This window comes from Aquarana catesbeiana, linkage group LG12 (assembly GCF_042186555.1).
Source record: "Aquarana catesbeiana isolate 2022-GZ linkage group LG12, ASM4218655v1, whole genome shotgun sequence".
Classification (NCBI taxonomy): domain Eukaryota; kingdom Metazoa; phylum Chordata; class Amphibia; order Anura; family Ranidae; genus Aquarana; species Aquarana catesbeiana.
In genome coordinates this window covers 221,100,149-221,116,337 of record NC_133335.1, presented here as the reverse complement: position 1 = coordinate 221,116,337, position 16,189 = coordinate 221,100,149, and the positions used below count along the sequence as shown (strand labels likewise).

Below are 16,189 nucleotides of genomic sequence, written 5' to 3'. Positions count from 1 at the left end.
CACCTTAACGACCACAACATACAGGGATATACAATGGAATGCTGACATATAATCACACACATAGGTTGGACTTTTTTCAACCTCACCTACTATGTATGTTGGGTATCAATTTACTCAGCATATCATCTTTCACATTATACAACATAATTGTGCTAACTTTACGTGTTTTTTTTTTTTTTTTTCAATTAAAGAAGTGTATCTTCCACCCCCCCAAAAAAAAAAATTGTTTACGCAAGACCGCTACTCAAATACAGTGTGATGTATTGCAATGATCTTCATTTTATGCTCTAGGGCAGTGATGGCAAACCTTGGCACCCCAGATGTTTTAGAACTACATTTCCCATGATGACCATGCACTGTGGTTGAGCATCATGGGAAATGGGGTTCCAAAACATCTGGGGTGCCAAGTTTTGTCATCACTGCTCTAAGGTCTCTGCTTTAAAAAAAAAAAAAAAAAAATTATATATATATATATATATATATATATATAGGGGTTCTAAATAATTTTCTAGCAAAAAAAAAAAAAAAAAAATACAGATTTTAATTTTTAAACAGCAAATGTCAGAAATCGGCTTGGTCCAGAAGTGGTTAAAAAGTCTTGTCAAGTGGGAGGTGAGGCACAACAGTTGTTTTGTCCAAGACCTCATCCATCCATCGCTAAACCGGAAGTACAGGTAGTCACTAAACCTTGGCTGTTATTAACCCCTGTACAACCATCCAACACATGTGCAGTAACACGGGGCAGGTTCTAACAGCCACACATGTCCCTCGGAAGCCATGGTTTTGTGCCAAGCACACTTACTGCAAACACACAAAAAAATAAATCAAGCTGTCAGACAGCTTTTGGTCCAGGCTACAGATTGGCAACCAGCAGGACCAACTTCCATTAATCACTGCTCTTTGCCACCCCTGAGCCTGCCAAGCTGTATAAGGGCTCATGTACGCTACAGCTTTTAAACTTGTTTAAAAAAAAAAAAACCTCAACTTTGAAAGCTCCTAAACACCATAAGTCCATGTACATAGAGGCTGTTACAAGAGTTTTAACCACCCTCTCCTGAACACAGAAGAATTTTGTTCAGGATAGGAGCGTTCTTCCACTGGTGGTCATGTTATGTGTACATGAAGCCTAAAAGGACACTGGGACAGGTAGAAAGGGGTAAAAGTTTTCCAGGACACCCACAAAATGTAACTACTTATCCTTAGGTGGACATCATATGAGATCCTGGGCTTCAAGCATAACCCAAAGGGAAAACTTTAGTTTTGGGTAGAGTGGAGAAGCATTAGACCAGTGTTTCTCAAGTCCAGTCCTCATGGCACCCCCAACAGGTCATGTTTTCAGGCTCTCCATTATTTTCCACAGGTGATTTAATCAGTTGCACTGCCTTAGTAATTACCACAGCCGTTTCATCTGAGGGAATTCCTGAAACATGACCTGTTGGGGCACCTTAAAGTGGTTGTAAATCCTCCTGCATTGCTTTTACCTAGTGGTAAGGCTTAACTATAGGTAGTGGAAATATCTCCTAAATGTGTGTAATTTAGGAGATATTTACCTTGTAGTGCACCAATGTCTTCTGCGCATGCACTGAACAGACCTCCTTGTCGTTTCTTCACTCAGTGTCACAGGAGCCAGAGTCCATGGCCCCAGAAGCAAGAGGGCAGAAGATGGGTGCTTCCACCAGCAGGGACAGCGCAGTAAGTGGCACAGAAAGGGCTAGTATGCAACACATACTAGCCCATTATGCTTTTGCTTTGCAGGGGGACAAAGGATGTAAAATCCATCAGGGTTTACTTCCTCTTTAAGGACTGGAGAGGAGAAACACTGGATTAGGCATGTCAAGTTTTTATTGCTGTCTGTTGCCCCTGTTAAGGAGATGCACTCTGTCCTGTTTACAATTATTGAACAAGAAACCCACATTTTGGGTTGTCTCCAAAAAAAAAAAAAAAAAAAAATCTTCCAATGGGCGACACTAGTTCTGACCTGGGGGTTGCCAATAATTTCCCTAAAATTTGCAGAGATTCTCTCACTTTCAATTTGGCTATGGGACAGGAAATCTTCCAAAAAAAAATTATAAATAAAAATTTATATATATATATATATATATATATATATATATATATATATATACACACACACACACACACACACAGTTATAACCCTTCACTTTTTGCCCATAGTGATATCTGAATGATGCCTGCAGTTGCAGGCACCAGATTCAGCTAGTAATTCCCACACATGTAAAAGCCATCTTAGCCACTTTTTTTTACAGGGTGCGCCCCCCCCCCCCCTCCCTCCAGTGCCATCTCTATGACCCTTGGAGACCAGAAGCAACATCCTGTCACTTCCAGCACCTGTAAACAGTGCCATTTAGCTGGAAAGCCTGAGATCTATTTTTTTTTATTTCAGCCTTTACAACATAGAGGGGAGACTATTATTCACGATTCATATAGCACCAACAGTTTGCACAGCACTTTACAATGATGGGAGATGTGGGGACTTGTCAAATCCCAGATCTGTCTAAAGAACAGTGTTCATTTTGACATCAGATTGTTTTAGTCTCAAGTTGACTTGGATTTTAGTTGACTAAAATGCAATAAACTAATGGACACATACATAACCAAAATTAAAAAAGAAATGATCCACATAAAAAAAAAAAAAATTGTAAGTGTCTACTATAGTGGTTGCGACTCCAGAGAACAAATGTCCCTTAGGTGCCTTAATATGGAATCTTGAGAACTCCAAAACTCGGGCGATGTACAACAGCCTCTTACCAGAAAAAGATGGATCCCAAATTATAGGGATCAAAGGCACTCAATTCAAATGTGATCAGCTCTAGTAGGAGACCCGATATGTTGGTTGTTTTTCCTGGATATGAAATGCTTCCAATATAAATCCAAATGCCAATGATTGCCCTGCTAAATGCAGGCCAGCACAAGGGGACATTTAAAAAAAATAAGTAGAACAGCCAGGAGGCAGAGCCTGCTGTTCTCCACTGTGTCTTGATGCCCCCTAGTGCTGGGCAACCATTGGAGTTTGGATTTATATTGGAAGCATTTCATATCCAGGCAAAGCAACCAACATTATCAGGTCCCCCGATAGAGCTCATGGGATGTAGCACTGCAACTGATCACATATGAATCGAGCGCTTTTGATCCCTATAATTTGGGATCCATCTTTTTCTGGTAAGAGGCTTTGTTATACATTGTATGCAGTGCACAAATGTTTGGAGCTCAAGATCCCATATTTAGGTGCCTATGTACATTTGTTTTCTGGAGTCAAAATTGATCACTATAGTGAACACTTATGAATTTGTGGAGCCTTTAGTTTTAATTTGTTATAAAATTTGTGTTGGGCACTCATTTGAAAAAAAAAAAAAAAAAATCTACCAAACATACGCCTGGAGTAAAAATCTAACATTTATGGTATTAAGGTTTGAACATGCACTAGAGATTTAACCATTGATACAAATTACTTTTTTTAGTTAGTCTGACCAAAATGTCATTTTAGTTGTATTTGTCCTATTTTAATAGACAAAAAAAATAAAATGTAGGTGATGAAATTAAACACCGGTAAAGACCTGTAATGCCCTATTGAGGTTTACATTCCTTGCAATAGGAATAAAAGTGATCAATAACAATTCAAAAGGAAAGTAAAGAATAAAATTAAGTGCCCTATTCCCTTATGTATGCATTTGCTTCTGCATGCAAGCACAGGTAGTGCCTGCATACATAAAGGGCTTTCAAACCACACATGTGAGGTATTGCCGCAACCGTTCAAGCGAGAGAAATTCTAGCACTAGACCTCTAAACATTTTTAAAGCATCGCCTATTGAGGCAAAGTACCAACTTTTGGCTCCAGTCGACAAGTGTCCACAATTTTAAAGCATGACATGTTAGGTATACATTTACTGGGCATAACACTTCACATTAAAAAAAGTAGGGTAAATAGCATTTAGAATTCATGAAGTTTTTGCAAAAGAAAAGTTTGCAAAATGGCTGTGCAAATACCACAAGACGAAAAATTGCAACAGCCACCAATTTACGGTCTAGAGCAGGGATATGCAATTAGCAGACCTCCAGCTGTTGCAGAACTACAAGTCCCATGAGGCATGGCAAGACACTGACAGTCACAAGCATGACACCCAGAGGCATGATGGGATTTGTAGTGTTGCAACAGCATATCCCTGGTCTAGGGTTGCCAAAAATATTTATGTAATGTTTGGGGGTTCAGGGTAATTTTCTAGCAAAGATGTTTACATGTAGGGGAGGAATGCCAGAATTAACTTGGGCTAGAATTTAAGAGGTCTTAACCCCAAGATCAAGCCACAGCAGATGTGTACAGCTATAGAAAAAACAAACAGAAAACCAGCTAAAAGTAATTATATTTGTTTAGTACATAGGTAAAAAACATATTGCATATTGACACAAAACTAATGAAGCTAGCAATTGTAAACCTCGTATTTACCCCACCCCTGTTTACAATTGCTAGCTTCATTGATTTTTATATGCATCAATATGCAATATAAACAAATATAATTCCTTTTAGCTGGTTTAGTAGTGTGCCTTTAAAGTCCAATCGTTTAATTCAGTTTCTCTTCTATATCCTTTATTGGGACGTTGGCACTATTACCTGTGTACTCAGTGTTACCTTGTGAAAGTACACATTAAATCCAAAAACTTTTCAGATGTGTATAGCTACCTTCACCTGAAGTCTAATGGGGTTAAATTAAATTTAGCAGATGGGAGCCTTATGGTTTTTTGAAGAAATCTATGCCCTAAATGGATCTCATGTTCACTAGCAAAGACAGCTTATAATACAAAACCAGGTACTGGGGAGGACTTACTGCCATTCAAACTTTAGGAAGAGAAAAAGAAACCACACACTTTATTAAAATTATTTATTTGGCCAACACGTCCCAAATTAAATATGATGGAATGCTTTCAGAATTAAATGTTCAAAATTGCCCATGTCTCGTGACGTGACAAAACAAAAAAAACAAAAAAGTGTCATATGTTGCAATCTCAGAGGCCGGGTCCTGACAGGCAGGACAGAACAAACTGCAATACAGGGCTGTGTGTCACTGGAGGGACTGCTGTCCATTGGGAGCCATCAGTCCAGGGAGACTGTACACTGCATGAAATACTGAAAGCCACTGGAGGGCAACATGGTGAAGAATGATGCTGGAAAGTTGCTGTTCAAGACACATTACTGCAATTACAGCTTTTAATTGCATCTAATCTAAGAGTGGCCAAGACCAGGAGGAGGTGACAGCCCTTAAGGACACCAGCCATGCAATGATTCTTTCCATCTAGAGTAAGTCATTCACAATAAAAACATAAAAGACAGAACACAATACAGGAAGCAGCAACAAGTGTCAAACTTTACATTAGGGCAGATTACTGAAAGTGTTAAAAAAATAACGCATCACAGTGAAAAAAAAATGGACAACCATTAAAAAAAAAAACCAAAAAAAAACTCAAGCTCCCTTTACCAAAAAAAAAAAAAAAAAAAAAAAATACAGACTGATGGCATTTTCCCTGGCTGCTTTTCAGAGCTTTTACAATGTAATACATTCCCAGACATCATTCCTCCCCCTCCACTCTTAGTGTCTTCTGGCTGTTGCAGTTTAATATGTTTTATAATTCATCTTTTTTGTGTTGGTCATCATCTTCATCTTCCAATTCAGGCTCATCTGCATCTTCCAAGTCCTCCAAATCCTATGAAGCAAAGTGCATTTGAGAATTTGTTACATGGCTCACTCATAATATAAGCTGGTAAAAAAAAAAATCCCACCTAGGATCCTGTATCTTGCCCTGACCCTACATGAACAGTAATAGAACCATACTGCATAAATTCCTTCTTGCCATGGCCCTGCATGAATATTAGAACTGTATGGCATAACTAAATCCAAGCACTCTATTGCAATTTGTATGCAAAAATTGTACACCCCCCCCCCCGGCCTTAATGCAGCAAGACATCAGCTTAAAGTGGTTGTAAACCCTTCCAGACCACTTTGACCTACAGGTAAGCCTAGATTAAGGCATACCTGTAGTACCAAAAAATCTCCTAAACCTACACAGTTTAGGAGATATTTGCAGAAAGACAGGCATGCGTGGATCATGCCGCATGACGGCTCCTGAGCGCATGTGCGGGAGTGACACCATCGTGACTGGCAAATCACAGGCTGTTATGGTGGAAACAATGACTGTTTGTGCTGTATACTCCAATGTCTTCCTGCACTTGATGGCAATGCCAATGATCTTCTCTTCTTCAGCAGACTGCAATCTGCCTGGGCACCAGCCATTCAGCTGTGGATGTTTATTAGAAGGTAGAAGCGCTTTGTTTTCAATTGCAAACCTCCTCTTGCTCAATTCAGCACTTGCCCATTTGTAAGTTTAATGGATTAAAAACACACTAATTTTATAGGGGCCATGTGGTTTTTGAGCAGGGGGAGCCTTTCAAGCCGCCTGGTTCCACACTTTGACCCATCGAGTGAGAAACTAGTTTATATTCTTTTGCTGAACCATAAAATTGTACAAGTTTCTCAATCGTAACGTATTTGATTTGTGCTTTATTCAACTATTTGTCTTATAAATTATTCCTCCTGAGGAAGTGGTGTATGTACTGTGAAACTAGTAGAGGAAAGGTCAATCTTTGAGACTTCAACAGATACCACTTGGGGAAACCCTGAAATTTGTTTGATTTCAATCTTGCTTTTAAAATGAATTTTGTATGTTATAAAAAATTGCATATAAAAAAATATGAACTATGTTTATCAGTACCAAGAATGTCCACCATAACCATTTTGGTGGGAACAATTTGTATGGTCAGCTTCAGCAACTGTCCTACTTCTCTAGTTTGAGCCAATCTGTTCCAGGAGAAAGCTTGCCCAATGGAGGAACTCCTGTTTTATAATCCTTCCTGGGGGAAGTGACCCCAGAAGTGACATGCATTATGTCATGTCTGTCATTCCTCATCTACTGTAGCTGAGGATGTAGCCATTTAAATAGGATCTGTGTTTGAAAAGCTGCATTGGCTAATCTAGGACCCACCAATGCAGCTATTCAACATATGAAACAGCTTCCTGATTGGCTGAGTCAAAGGTGGACTGATGTCAAACTGATTCAGCCAGAGGAAGCTTTGTATTCATGGCTAGCACATTGCTTTCTCTGAATGGCTGAGCAAAGATCTGATAGACCAATGTTTCTCAACTCCAGTCCTCAAGTAGCCACAACAGGTCATGTTTTCAGGTGATTTGATCAGTTTCACTGCCTTGGTAATTACCACAGCAGATTCATCTGAGGGAAAGCTAGAAAACATGACCTGTTGGGGGTACTTGACTGGAGTGAAAATTGAGCTATACTGTGTTCCAGGTATGAGACAAATCTTGGCTCACACCCAGAACACAGTGCATTATAATGCATGTAGCCTCAGCTACAGTTTACACAGCACATCCAGCAGCCCCCATGTTAGTAAGGGACAGTTTGTTTATAGTCGATATGCATTTCTGCTAGAAATTACTGTAAAGTGTTATGTATATTTTATGCCACTTTCACACTGAAGCAGCAGCTGCACTAGCAGTAAAGCACTGCTAGTTTTAAGCGGTGCTTTTCAGACACTAGTGGGGCACTTTTAACCCCCGCTAGCGGCCAAAAAATGGTTAAAAGCATTAAAGTGCTTTGGCAGCACTGGCCATTGATTTCAATGGCAGGGGCACTTTGGGAGCACTGTATTCACAGCTCTTAAATTGCCCCAAAGATGCCGCTTGCTTCCTGTCCTGCAAGTGCACCGCCCCAGTGTGAAAGCACTATGCCTCTTCTGCAGTCCCAGTGTGAAAGCCCGTTTTACAGGTGCTATTTAGAGCAGAAACGTCTAAAAGTGGTCTTCGTGTACAAAAAATACTGTTAGGTAAGTGTTTAAGGTTGCCTCACCTCCTCAGCTGCTCCTTCCTGTCCTCCGCTTTCCAAGAACTTTGTGAAGCCATCTAGTGTTCGCTCTCCATTATAATCAACCACCTAAAAAGAATATAAAAAATATTAGCCTCTACAAGATGTCAAGACCAAGTTGCTGAAATGCAAGTAAACCAACTTTTAGCATAGTGCTTAAAGTGCAAATATAACCTTGTAAAAAAGGAAAAATTGGTTTCTGGTAGGCTTATATTGCGAAGCAACTGCCAACCTGTAATATATTTCTTCTAAACTTACACCAAGCTATGCATGCACATCTCTGTACTGGGATATTAAACTATCGTGAGTATTTGCTGGAGTCAAATCCCAGGCCCAGAAATCAAGATAGCCAAAGTCACCAAATACAAAGACCAGGCAAAGATGACCACTGGAGATCACAGCAGTCACATGGCTGAGAAGGCCTTTGGCAGAGTGCCACAATGAAAATGTGGTGCACATGGCAACAGCCCACAGCAGAATTTAGCTCTACATAAAGAACATTTGTGAATCCAATGCAAACTTTCCACCTAGAGATCCTGCCAGTAATGTCATTTCCTACTGCAGACTGACAGCAAGCCACTGCATGGTACTTTAGGATGTTAGCCTGCCCACCAGCAGGAAGCACAATCAGACCAGACTGGCAACCTAAACATCAAAGTAGTGTGGCAAGTTGCCAATGCTGCTGTCACCATAGGCAGCCTGCAACAGAAGTGTTCTGGGCAAATATCACAGCAAGAAAGCTGGGATTAGATGAAAGTGCTCAAAAATCTTAATACAGTAAAGATGCCAACCTGAAAAAACAGATTTAGGGTTTTTAGACTACAAAGTTTAGAGGTTGAAGACAATTGTACAATTCAAAGAGGTATTGAATACAAAAAGCAGAACAAAAAGCCCAGATTGCTTTGAAAGGGTTGTAGATGTTACAGGCTGACCTAGTTGTCAAAGTGGACATGTTCCAGAAGCATTGTAGCTTAAGAAACCTGGAGATGTCTGAAAGTCTTTTGGTTACAATTTCTCTCAAAAGAACTGATGTGGAAATATACCTGAGAGCTAGGGAGATAAGCAACACTTCATAGGTAGGAACTAGGTCATTTAATTTGAAAGTGAAAAGAAACTAGTGCAGACATGAGGATAAGCATCTGGTTAATTAAAACCTTAAAAAAAAAAAAAAAGTGTACCTTCTTCTCTGCTCCAGCTGGGAAGAATTTCAAGGTAGGGAAGCTGTGAATCTTTACAGTGTCAATTTCATTTGCTGTAGAGTCCATCTTGGCAATGACAATGCTTTCGTGGTCCTTGTACTTCTCAGCCAGTTGGTCCCAGATTGGTGCCAGCTGCTTGCAGTGAAAACACCATGGAGCATCTAAAAAAAAAAAAAAAAAAAAAACACACAATACACCAAGAATTCACAAGCGGACACTGTAGACCGAGTCATACAAGCAGTAAGACCAAAATTTACTTACAGAACTCTATAAACACATCTTTGCTCTCATCAAAGGCCACTTCCTCAAAGTTCTTTCCTACAAGTACTTTAACTGGGTTCTTGTCCCAGTCTTCAGGCACATCCTGGCTCATCAGGTGAGGCTAAAAAAAAATATATATATAATAATAAACATGTTCTGCCTGGTTATACTAACTGACACAAATGCATGTCAGCCTTGGACCCACTTTGCATTTCTTTGGACATGCCCTCGAGGTCCTCCCATACATTAAAATGAATTTGCATTCCAGGAAAAGCAGTGTTTCAAGGTATGCATTTGAACAGCATTGTGTTACACCATCCATCTATGAGCTCTATATATAGTAGGCCTGTAAATGCACCAGGCTTTTCTGCCTACAGGAGGAGAACAAGGAACCTACTGTGGGGTTGGTTTGTGAAATGCGACATGTCACAAGTAAGCAAAATTCATTCTATATCAAACATTCCCTGACAAGAGCAATGCCTGAATGAAAAATCAATAGAACTCCTGCGCCAGGATTGCAAACAGTTTGCATTATTAAAGCTTACCCCTTTATTAAATTCTTTATTTTGCATCCCAACGTTTGTGAATTAGAACCCACATCAAAATTTTATAGCCATGTGTCCCCACTGGGGAGTGTCAGATGACTTGCGTGTCACCATTGTCACTGAAAACCCCAAATTTTAGTTAGGCTACTTTCACACTGGGGCGGGTGTGGGTGCTATTCAGCCCCTAGCGGTGTGGTTTTAACCCCAGCTAGCAGCCCAAAAAAAGGGTTAAAACCACCCATAAAGTGCAGCTGCAGAGGTGGTTTGGCAGCGCTGCCCCATTGATTTCAATAGGGAGGGGTGCTTTAGGAGCAGCGTATACACCGCCCCTACAATGCTGCAAAGACACACACACACACCTGACAGGTGTATACCATTTCCTGCTCATCTAAAGTTTGGACTTTAAGTGGTTGTAAAGCTAAACATTTTACCTTAAGGCATTCCTTGCATTAAATTTAGGTGTCAGCATCCCCCTTTTACTTGAGCCCTCATTTGATCCAGAGTCATGTGCATCTGCAGCCTTTCCTCACTTCTGGGTCTCACTGGGAGCCATTACAAGTCAACTTCTTACCTTCACTTTGCCCTCCAGGAAACTTTCACAGAACTCGGTGATCTTCTCAGTGGACAGATCATCACTTGGTGGTTTGTATTTGGTCATTTCCTCCTCCAAGGTAATCAGTCTGACAGACGGGCATTCTTCCTTCTTCAGACCAAAGAACTCCAAGATACGCTGGTTGTCTGCATGGTCACTGTCAATGAAGATGAACAGAATCTAGGAAGAAAAAAAAAAAAAAAAAAAAAAAGATTTATGATAGGTAAGATTTGTAGAGTGTCACAACATACCCACTTGTGTTTTAAAGAAGTTAGACTAAGAAAACCAATATTTAGCAAGCAAACCTGCAAGATGCCGTCTTCCTACCCATGATTCATGTGTGCCTCCTATGCCACACTGTCATACCCACACCTTGTAACCTGGAGCTCTGGCTGACCTAGTTTAAGTTTAGTACTTTGCATATTCTCTCTAATCATACTCCCACCCCCATGCCAGTCGTCCTACACCCCCCAATGCCAATTGGGAATGGGAAGTTCTTCAAAAACAAAGGCAAGCAAACACTTGAACAAAATTGTTCTGAATATAAACTGAGAGTCTGAATTTTCATAAGCTTACTATGCAAACCAATTACCTCAATCTCACTCCTTAGTTGCCATGTTAAACAGTGGGCAGAGCTCTATTTGTAAAGAAATCAGCATTTGCATCCATATAACATGTTCTCCACTTCCTGTGAAGCATCAGGACAGAAGGAATTAGAATTTTAAAAGTAAAACTTCTGAAATCTTCAGTAAATTAGTTTGTCCATTACAAACCGAGTGCCAGCACGCCATCCAAAAGAATGTTCTTAGCACTCATGAAGACCAATTTCCTCCATCCACACAAACTGACCACTCACCTTTCCCTTGAAGCCAGAGGCTGCTTTCTTGAAGTTATCCAGCTTTTCTTTGAAGTCAGAGGCACTTTTTGGCAGGAATAAAAGAATGTGTGTCTTCATCTCCCCACCAAAGATCTTCGGTGCTGTCTGGAAAAAGCAAAGAGGTTAGACAAGGCCCATCAATGAAGTACAAACACCACCCTAACTTACTAGTCTACCAAGATAGTTATAAATGCAAGCTGTGAACTTAGTATAGTTTTTACAGCCATCAGTTTAAAGATTTTGCAATTTCACCAGTGCATGCAATGTTTTCGGTGAGCTATACAATGGTTGGACCCAATCTATAAAAATTTGTCCCGAACCCAAACTTGTGCATTAATGCATGCAATGTTAAACCAGTAGAAAACAGAATAAAATTGGGTCCCAGGCAGTTTAAGTCATAATGTTCTAGTATGCATCACATACTAGCACAATTTGACACTTGAAAACGAAGCACTCAAGCAGTGAGCCGTCACCATTTTAGGCACCTTCATCTTCACCTTGTCTTTCTCGATGGGGAGTGATGTCCTTGTCAGCTCAGTCAGTTTATGGCACAGCTAGGAATGTCATCTGCTGCATCTAAAGTAAATATCTCCTAAGCAGCACAAGTTTGGGAATACTGTAGCTATATAGGCAAGCCTCATAGGCTTAGCTATATGTAGAAAATCACACATGGGCGTTTACTCCCACTTTAAGTAAAGGTTTCTCCTCTTTTCTTACCTGCAAAGTAAATGCATTATGTGCTAGTATGCATCACATACTAGCACATTATGTGAAATGTGCCTGCAAACAAAGCCCTTGTTGTCCCCGCATTCATCTTGGCCCGTCTTCCTTCTGGGTCCAGACTCCAGTTGTGTGATTGGCTGGAGCTGCGTGACGTCACTCCTGTGCATGCACGTGGTAGCCAACAGTCACGGCACAGTCTAAACGGCACAGGCAGCCATTCCTTCAAAGCACATGCGCCAACGACATTAGCGCAGTATATAGTAAAACTCCTCAACTGTGCAAGTTTAAGAGATAGTTACAGTACCTAATGGGTATGCCTATGGGGCTTACCCGTTAGGTACAAACTTGGAAATTTTACTTTAAGCCTTGATCTGCTACTCAAAGCAACCTGCTATTTTTACCAAAATGTGGTTATTGTTTGCACAAAAATTAGTGTATTTCCTGAATGCATGCAATTTTAACCGGTACATTCGCAATTGCATTTTATAGTGCATCTGCTTTCAGAAGGACTTGTACATTTTTGGGGGTAAAAGCAAATTCTAGTTAAAAAAAAAAAAAAAAAAAATTTAGGCCAGCCATACACTGAATTTCTTTGGAAAGAAATTCACGATTCCATCAACAGACCCAGCTGATATGGGGAATCATCAATGTCTTCCCGGGGCAGGGCGCGAGTGTTGCAGCCTTCCACACTGGGAGATATAAAAAAAGGAAAAGTCCCTCTGACCAGCTACCCACCTCCACCAGAGCGCCCTTATCACCTCTGTTTTATACCTCATTGAAGCTTCTTGGCTGCTGCTTAGGCTGGAACAAGCTTGGTCGACATCACCATTATATCAAAGTTCTTTCATTTCTTTTCCTTTTTTATATCTTCAGAGTTGCTTCTCTAACCAAAGTGCTGCCAGAAGTGCCATCTCATCACTATCATCCCTCTGACCAGCTACCCACCTCCACCAGAGCGCCCTTATCACCTCTGTTTTCCACACTGGGAGAAGTCTGATTATTACTAGGAGCTACTGGTGATAATCAGAAGTTAAACCGGCAGGCTGGTTATACCCAAGCTGATCAACTTGGTACATCGACACTGCCCATTAACTGTTTGCATCTTGCACTGTTCCTGCTGAACTGGACGAGTTTAACTTTGTATGGCTGGCCTCACGTGTAAAAATGTAAGGCCCATCACACTGAAGAATGCAGCATAGCATCTAAAGTATTTCAGTCTACTTTCATGGGAGCGGGGTTCACTAGGAGCAATATCAGGGGCACTTGATGTCAAAGGACTGCAGATCTTTATCAGGGTGTCTGAATGGCAACTGCAAAGCATAAATCCAGCAAGCACATGGACTTTCAGATCTGCCATTAGCAGGGTGCTTGAAGAGTCAGATCCAATGTGCAAAGATTTTGCAATATGAACAACCAAGACTTACCTGCTCAGTGAATTCAACGACCAAAGGCAGCTGATTGGATTTAACAAAGTTAAGCACTTCTTCCTTTGTTGCTTCCCCTTCAAACACATTCTTTCCTTCATCAAACTTAAAAAAAAAAAACCCACGTTAAAGATTACATTCAAATCTGTTTAAGGGTTAGAGAACCTGACTTCAGATCTGCATCTAATAGGAGTATCTAGAATGTCAATTGTCCAAGCAGTAGCCTACAAACTTTTGTCCTCAGAGCACAACCCAAAAAGGAGGAAGATCTGCTTGTTTGCACCTCATCCTGCCACATGTGGCACTTTTTTGGGTTGACAGGTACCGCTCCCACTTGTGGCAATCCAAGCCAGAAGTTCACCCCCCTCCCCCCCGGTCTTCTGGACACACAGATCTCGGAAGACTATGGGACCATCCACAAGGTAGTGCGACTCGCACAGTAGGAAACTGGCTGTGAAGCCACTAAGCACCACTTCCTGTTTACCTTAAGCCTGGTACACATGAGATTGGATGAATTAGTCCTTTTGTTGCATGCTAGTCTCGTATCAAACATGAAGGTTACTCAACTTAAGAAAATTTTTGGACAATACAACTTCGGAGGTGATGTAATGTATTCTTTTGTTTGAGCATGCAGTCTTACTCTTCCATTTTTTCAGAACGATAACTACCGATTAAACGAATATTGTACATGGTTATCGTATGAGAAAAAGGTTTGCGTTTGTCCCTTCGGATAACCTGTTGTGATTGTCTCAAAAGTGGTGTACGAACAGATTATCATACAATCGCTTCAAAAGTGGCATTTGTCAGATTTTTTTTGATCGTGTGTAGTACTAGGCTTTACTTCCTATTCTGCTACCTGCAGCTGATTGAAGAATCGGCTCGAGTGAGGACATCGCTGGATCCATAGACAGACAAGTCAGCAGCTACATTTGTAACTGCTGAATTTTGGGGAAGCCTGGAATTCCTTTTTAAATCAGCGAGGCGACCTGCAAACGACTTCCGCAGCAACTTGCAAAACGACTTCTGTATAGAAGTCTATGCAAGTCGCCCCAGAAGTAGTACAGGAACCTTTTTCTAAGTCGGAGCGACTTGCGTCGCTCCTATTAGAACGGTTCCATTGTACAGAACGGGAGGCGACTTGTCAGGCGGCTAGGTCGCCTGACAAGTCGCCCGTGTGAACCGGCTCTAACAGGGAAAAGATCAGCTACAGACAATACTAGTGACTAGTTTGCTCCTGGCTTTTAGGCTTCATTTACACGGGAGGTTTTTAAAACCTCTCCTGAACGATTTAACTTGACAGATAGTAACCCACGTTTAAAAACGTGTTTTGACAAGTTTAGAAGAATTAAAAACAAACTTTAAAATAGCCAAAAAAAAACTGTCTGTAAACGTAATGCGACTAAACGCAAGCAACTGCGTTTAGCGCTTGAAATGCCTCAGCTTCTGAACCCTTTTTTGCATTCCAAAAGAGTACTTATGTACTGATAAGATAACAGAAGAGTTCAGGAGCAGTTGAAAAAAATGCTTAACGGCTCCTAACTCATTCACACCTGAGCGTAGCGCATTTGAGTGTTTCTTCCGGTGTTTTGTCACACGTTTTCATGCAGTTTGAGCTTTGGCATTTTTTTTATTAGCCAATAGGAAAAATGATAATCTGTTTCATCATTTGTTGCTATGTTAGATTTTGTCATCTGCTTCCTGCTCCAAAAACGCCCAAATCTGCCCGATTCGCAGGACAAAAAAGGACCAGAACTTGTTTGAGCTTCAGGCGTAGGGCTTCAGGCGACTTGGAGTGGAGATGTGAACCATCTCCATAGAGAATGTTTTTTTTTTACCCCTCAAGTGTTTTGTAGCTTCAGGCTTCAAGCTACAAAAACGCTCAGGTGTGAATGGGCTCTTAACGCCCGTTTAGCAGCAGTGTACATGAGGCCTAAGGTAAAGCTTACACATTAAAGGTCAAAGATATGGGGGTACAATACATCAGCTCTGGATGCATTAGGTGCTACAGGGGCTTAACAGGGGAATTTGTAGACACCTACGAGATGAACTCCAGTACCTTTAAGCTGTAATGAAAGTGATCCAACACAGCTTTAGCAATTCTGCAGTTTATGGTCTAAAACTAGCAAGGCAAAGCTCAGCAATTACAAGATGCAATATGGGATTAAGCTTTGTCTGTTTACCTGGAAGAAAGGTAATTACATGTTCATTTGCCCTGGAGAGCACAAGCACCGTTGAGATCATATGCTTTTAAAACCTGTATTTTTAAATTAGTTGAGTTTTCTGTCAACAGTAGCAGAAATAATCATCCCATAGGTAAACAGTGAGCCATGTTCTTTAGATCAGGACCCGCTTCTGAAAGCAGACTGGATTTCCCAGAAGGTTCCTAGAAGTCAGTAAAAGCCACCAGTAGAACACATGCAATTCTATTTGCTTAAAGCACTGATCTGTTATTTACAGGTAAGCCTACAAGTCTTACCTGTACGTATAATGAATATCTCCTAAACGTACACGGATATCATGTTCTGGACACTCAGAGCAGCGGTGTAGCATCACATATGGCGACCCATCACATTTGGCTACCCTCTGGACTGTGCCGCCATATGCATCCCAACACTCTGGCAATC

The 16,189-nt window shown here is 40.9% G+C and overlaps 1 protein-coding gene across 1 annotated transcript in view; it reads right to left on the bottom strand.

Moving 5' to 3' along the window:
• Positions 1-4,881: 4,881 nt before the first annotated feature.
• The window catches only part of P4HB (prolyl 4-hydroxylase subunit beta), a 44,069-nt gene continuing 32,761 nt past the window's right edge, over positions 4,882-16,189 (bottom strand). The window contains exons 5-11 of the mRNA XM_073606729.1: positions 13,566-13,670; positions 11,398-11,523; positions 10,521-10,721; positions 9,405-9,525; positions 9,123-9,304; positions 7,930-8,013; positions 4,882-5,715 (exon numbers count right to left, since the gene is read on the bottom strand). Of these exons, the coding sequence (XP_073462830.1) occupies positions 5,635-5,715; positions 7,930-8,013; positions 9,123-9,304; positions 9,405-9,525; positions 10,521-10,721; positions 11,398-11,523; positions 13,566-13,670 (900 nt within the window). The 3' untranslated portion in view covers positions 4,882-5,634. The remainder of the gene's footprint in view (positions 5,716-7,929; positions 8,014-9,122; positions 9,305-9,404; positions 9,526-10,520; positions 10,722-11,397; positions 11,524-13,565; positions 13,671-16,189) is intronic.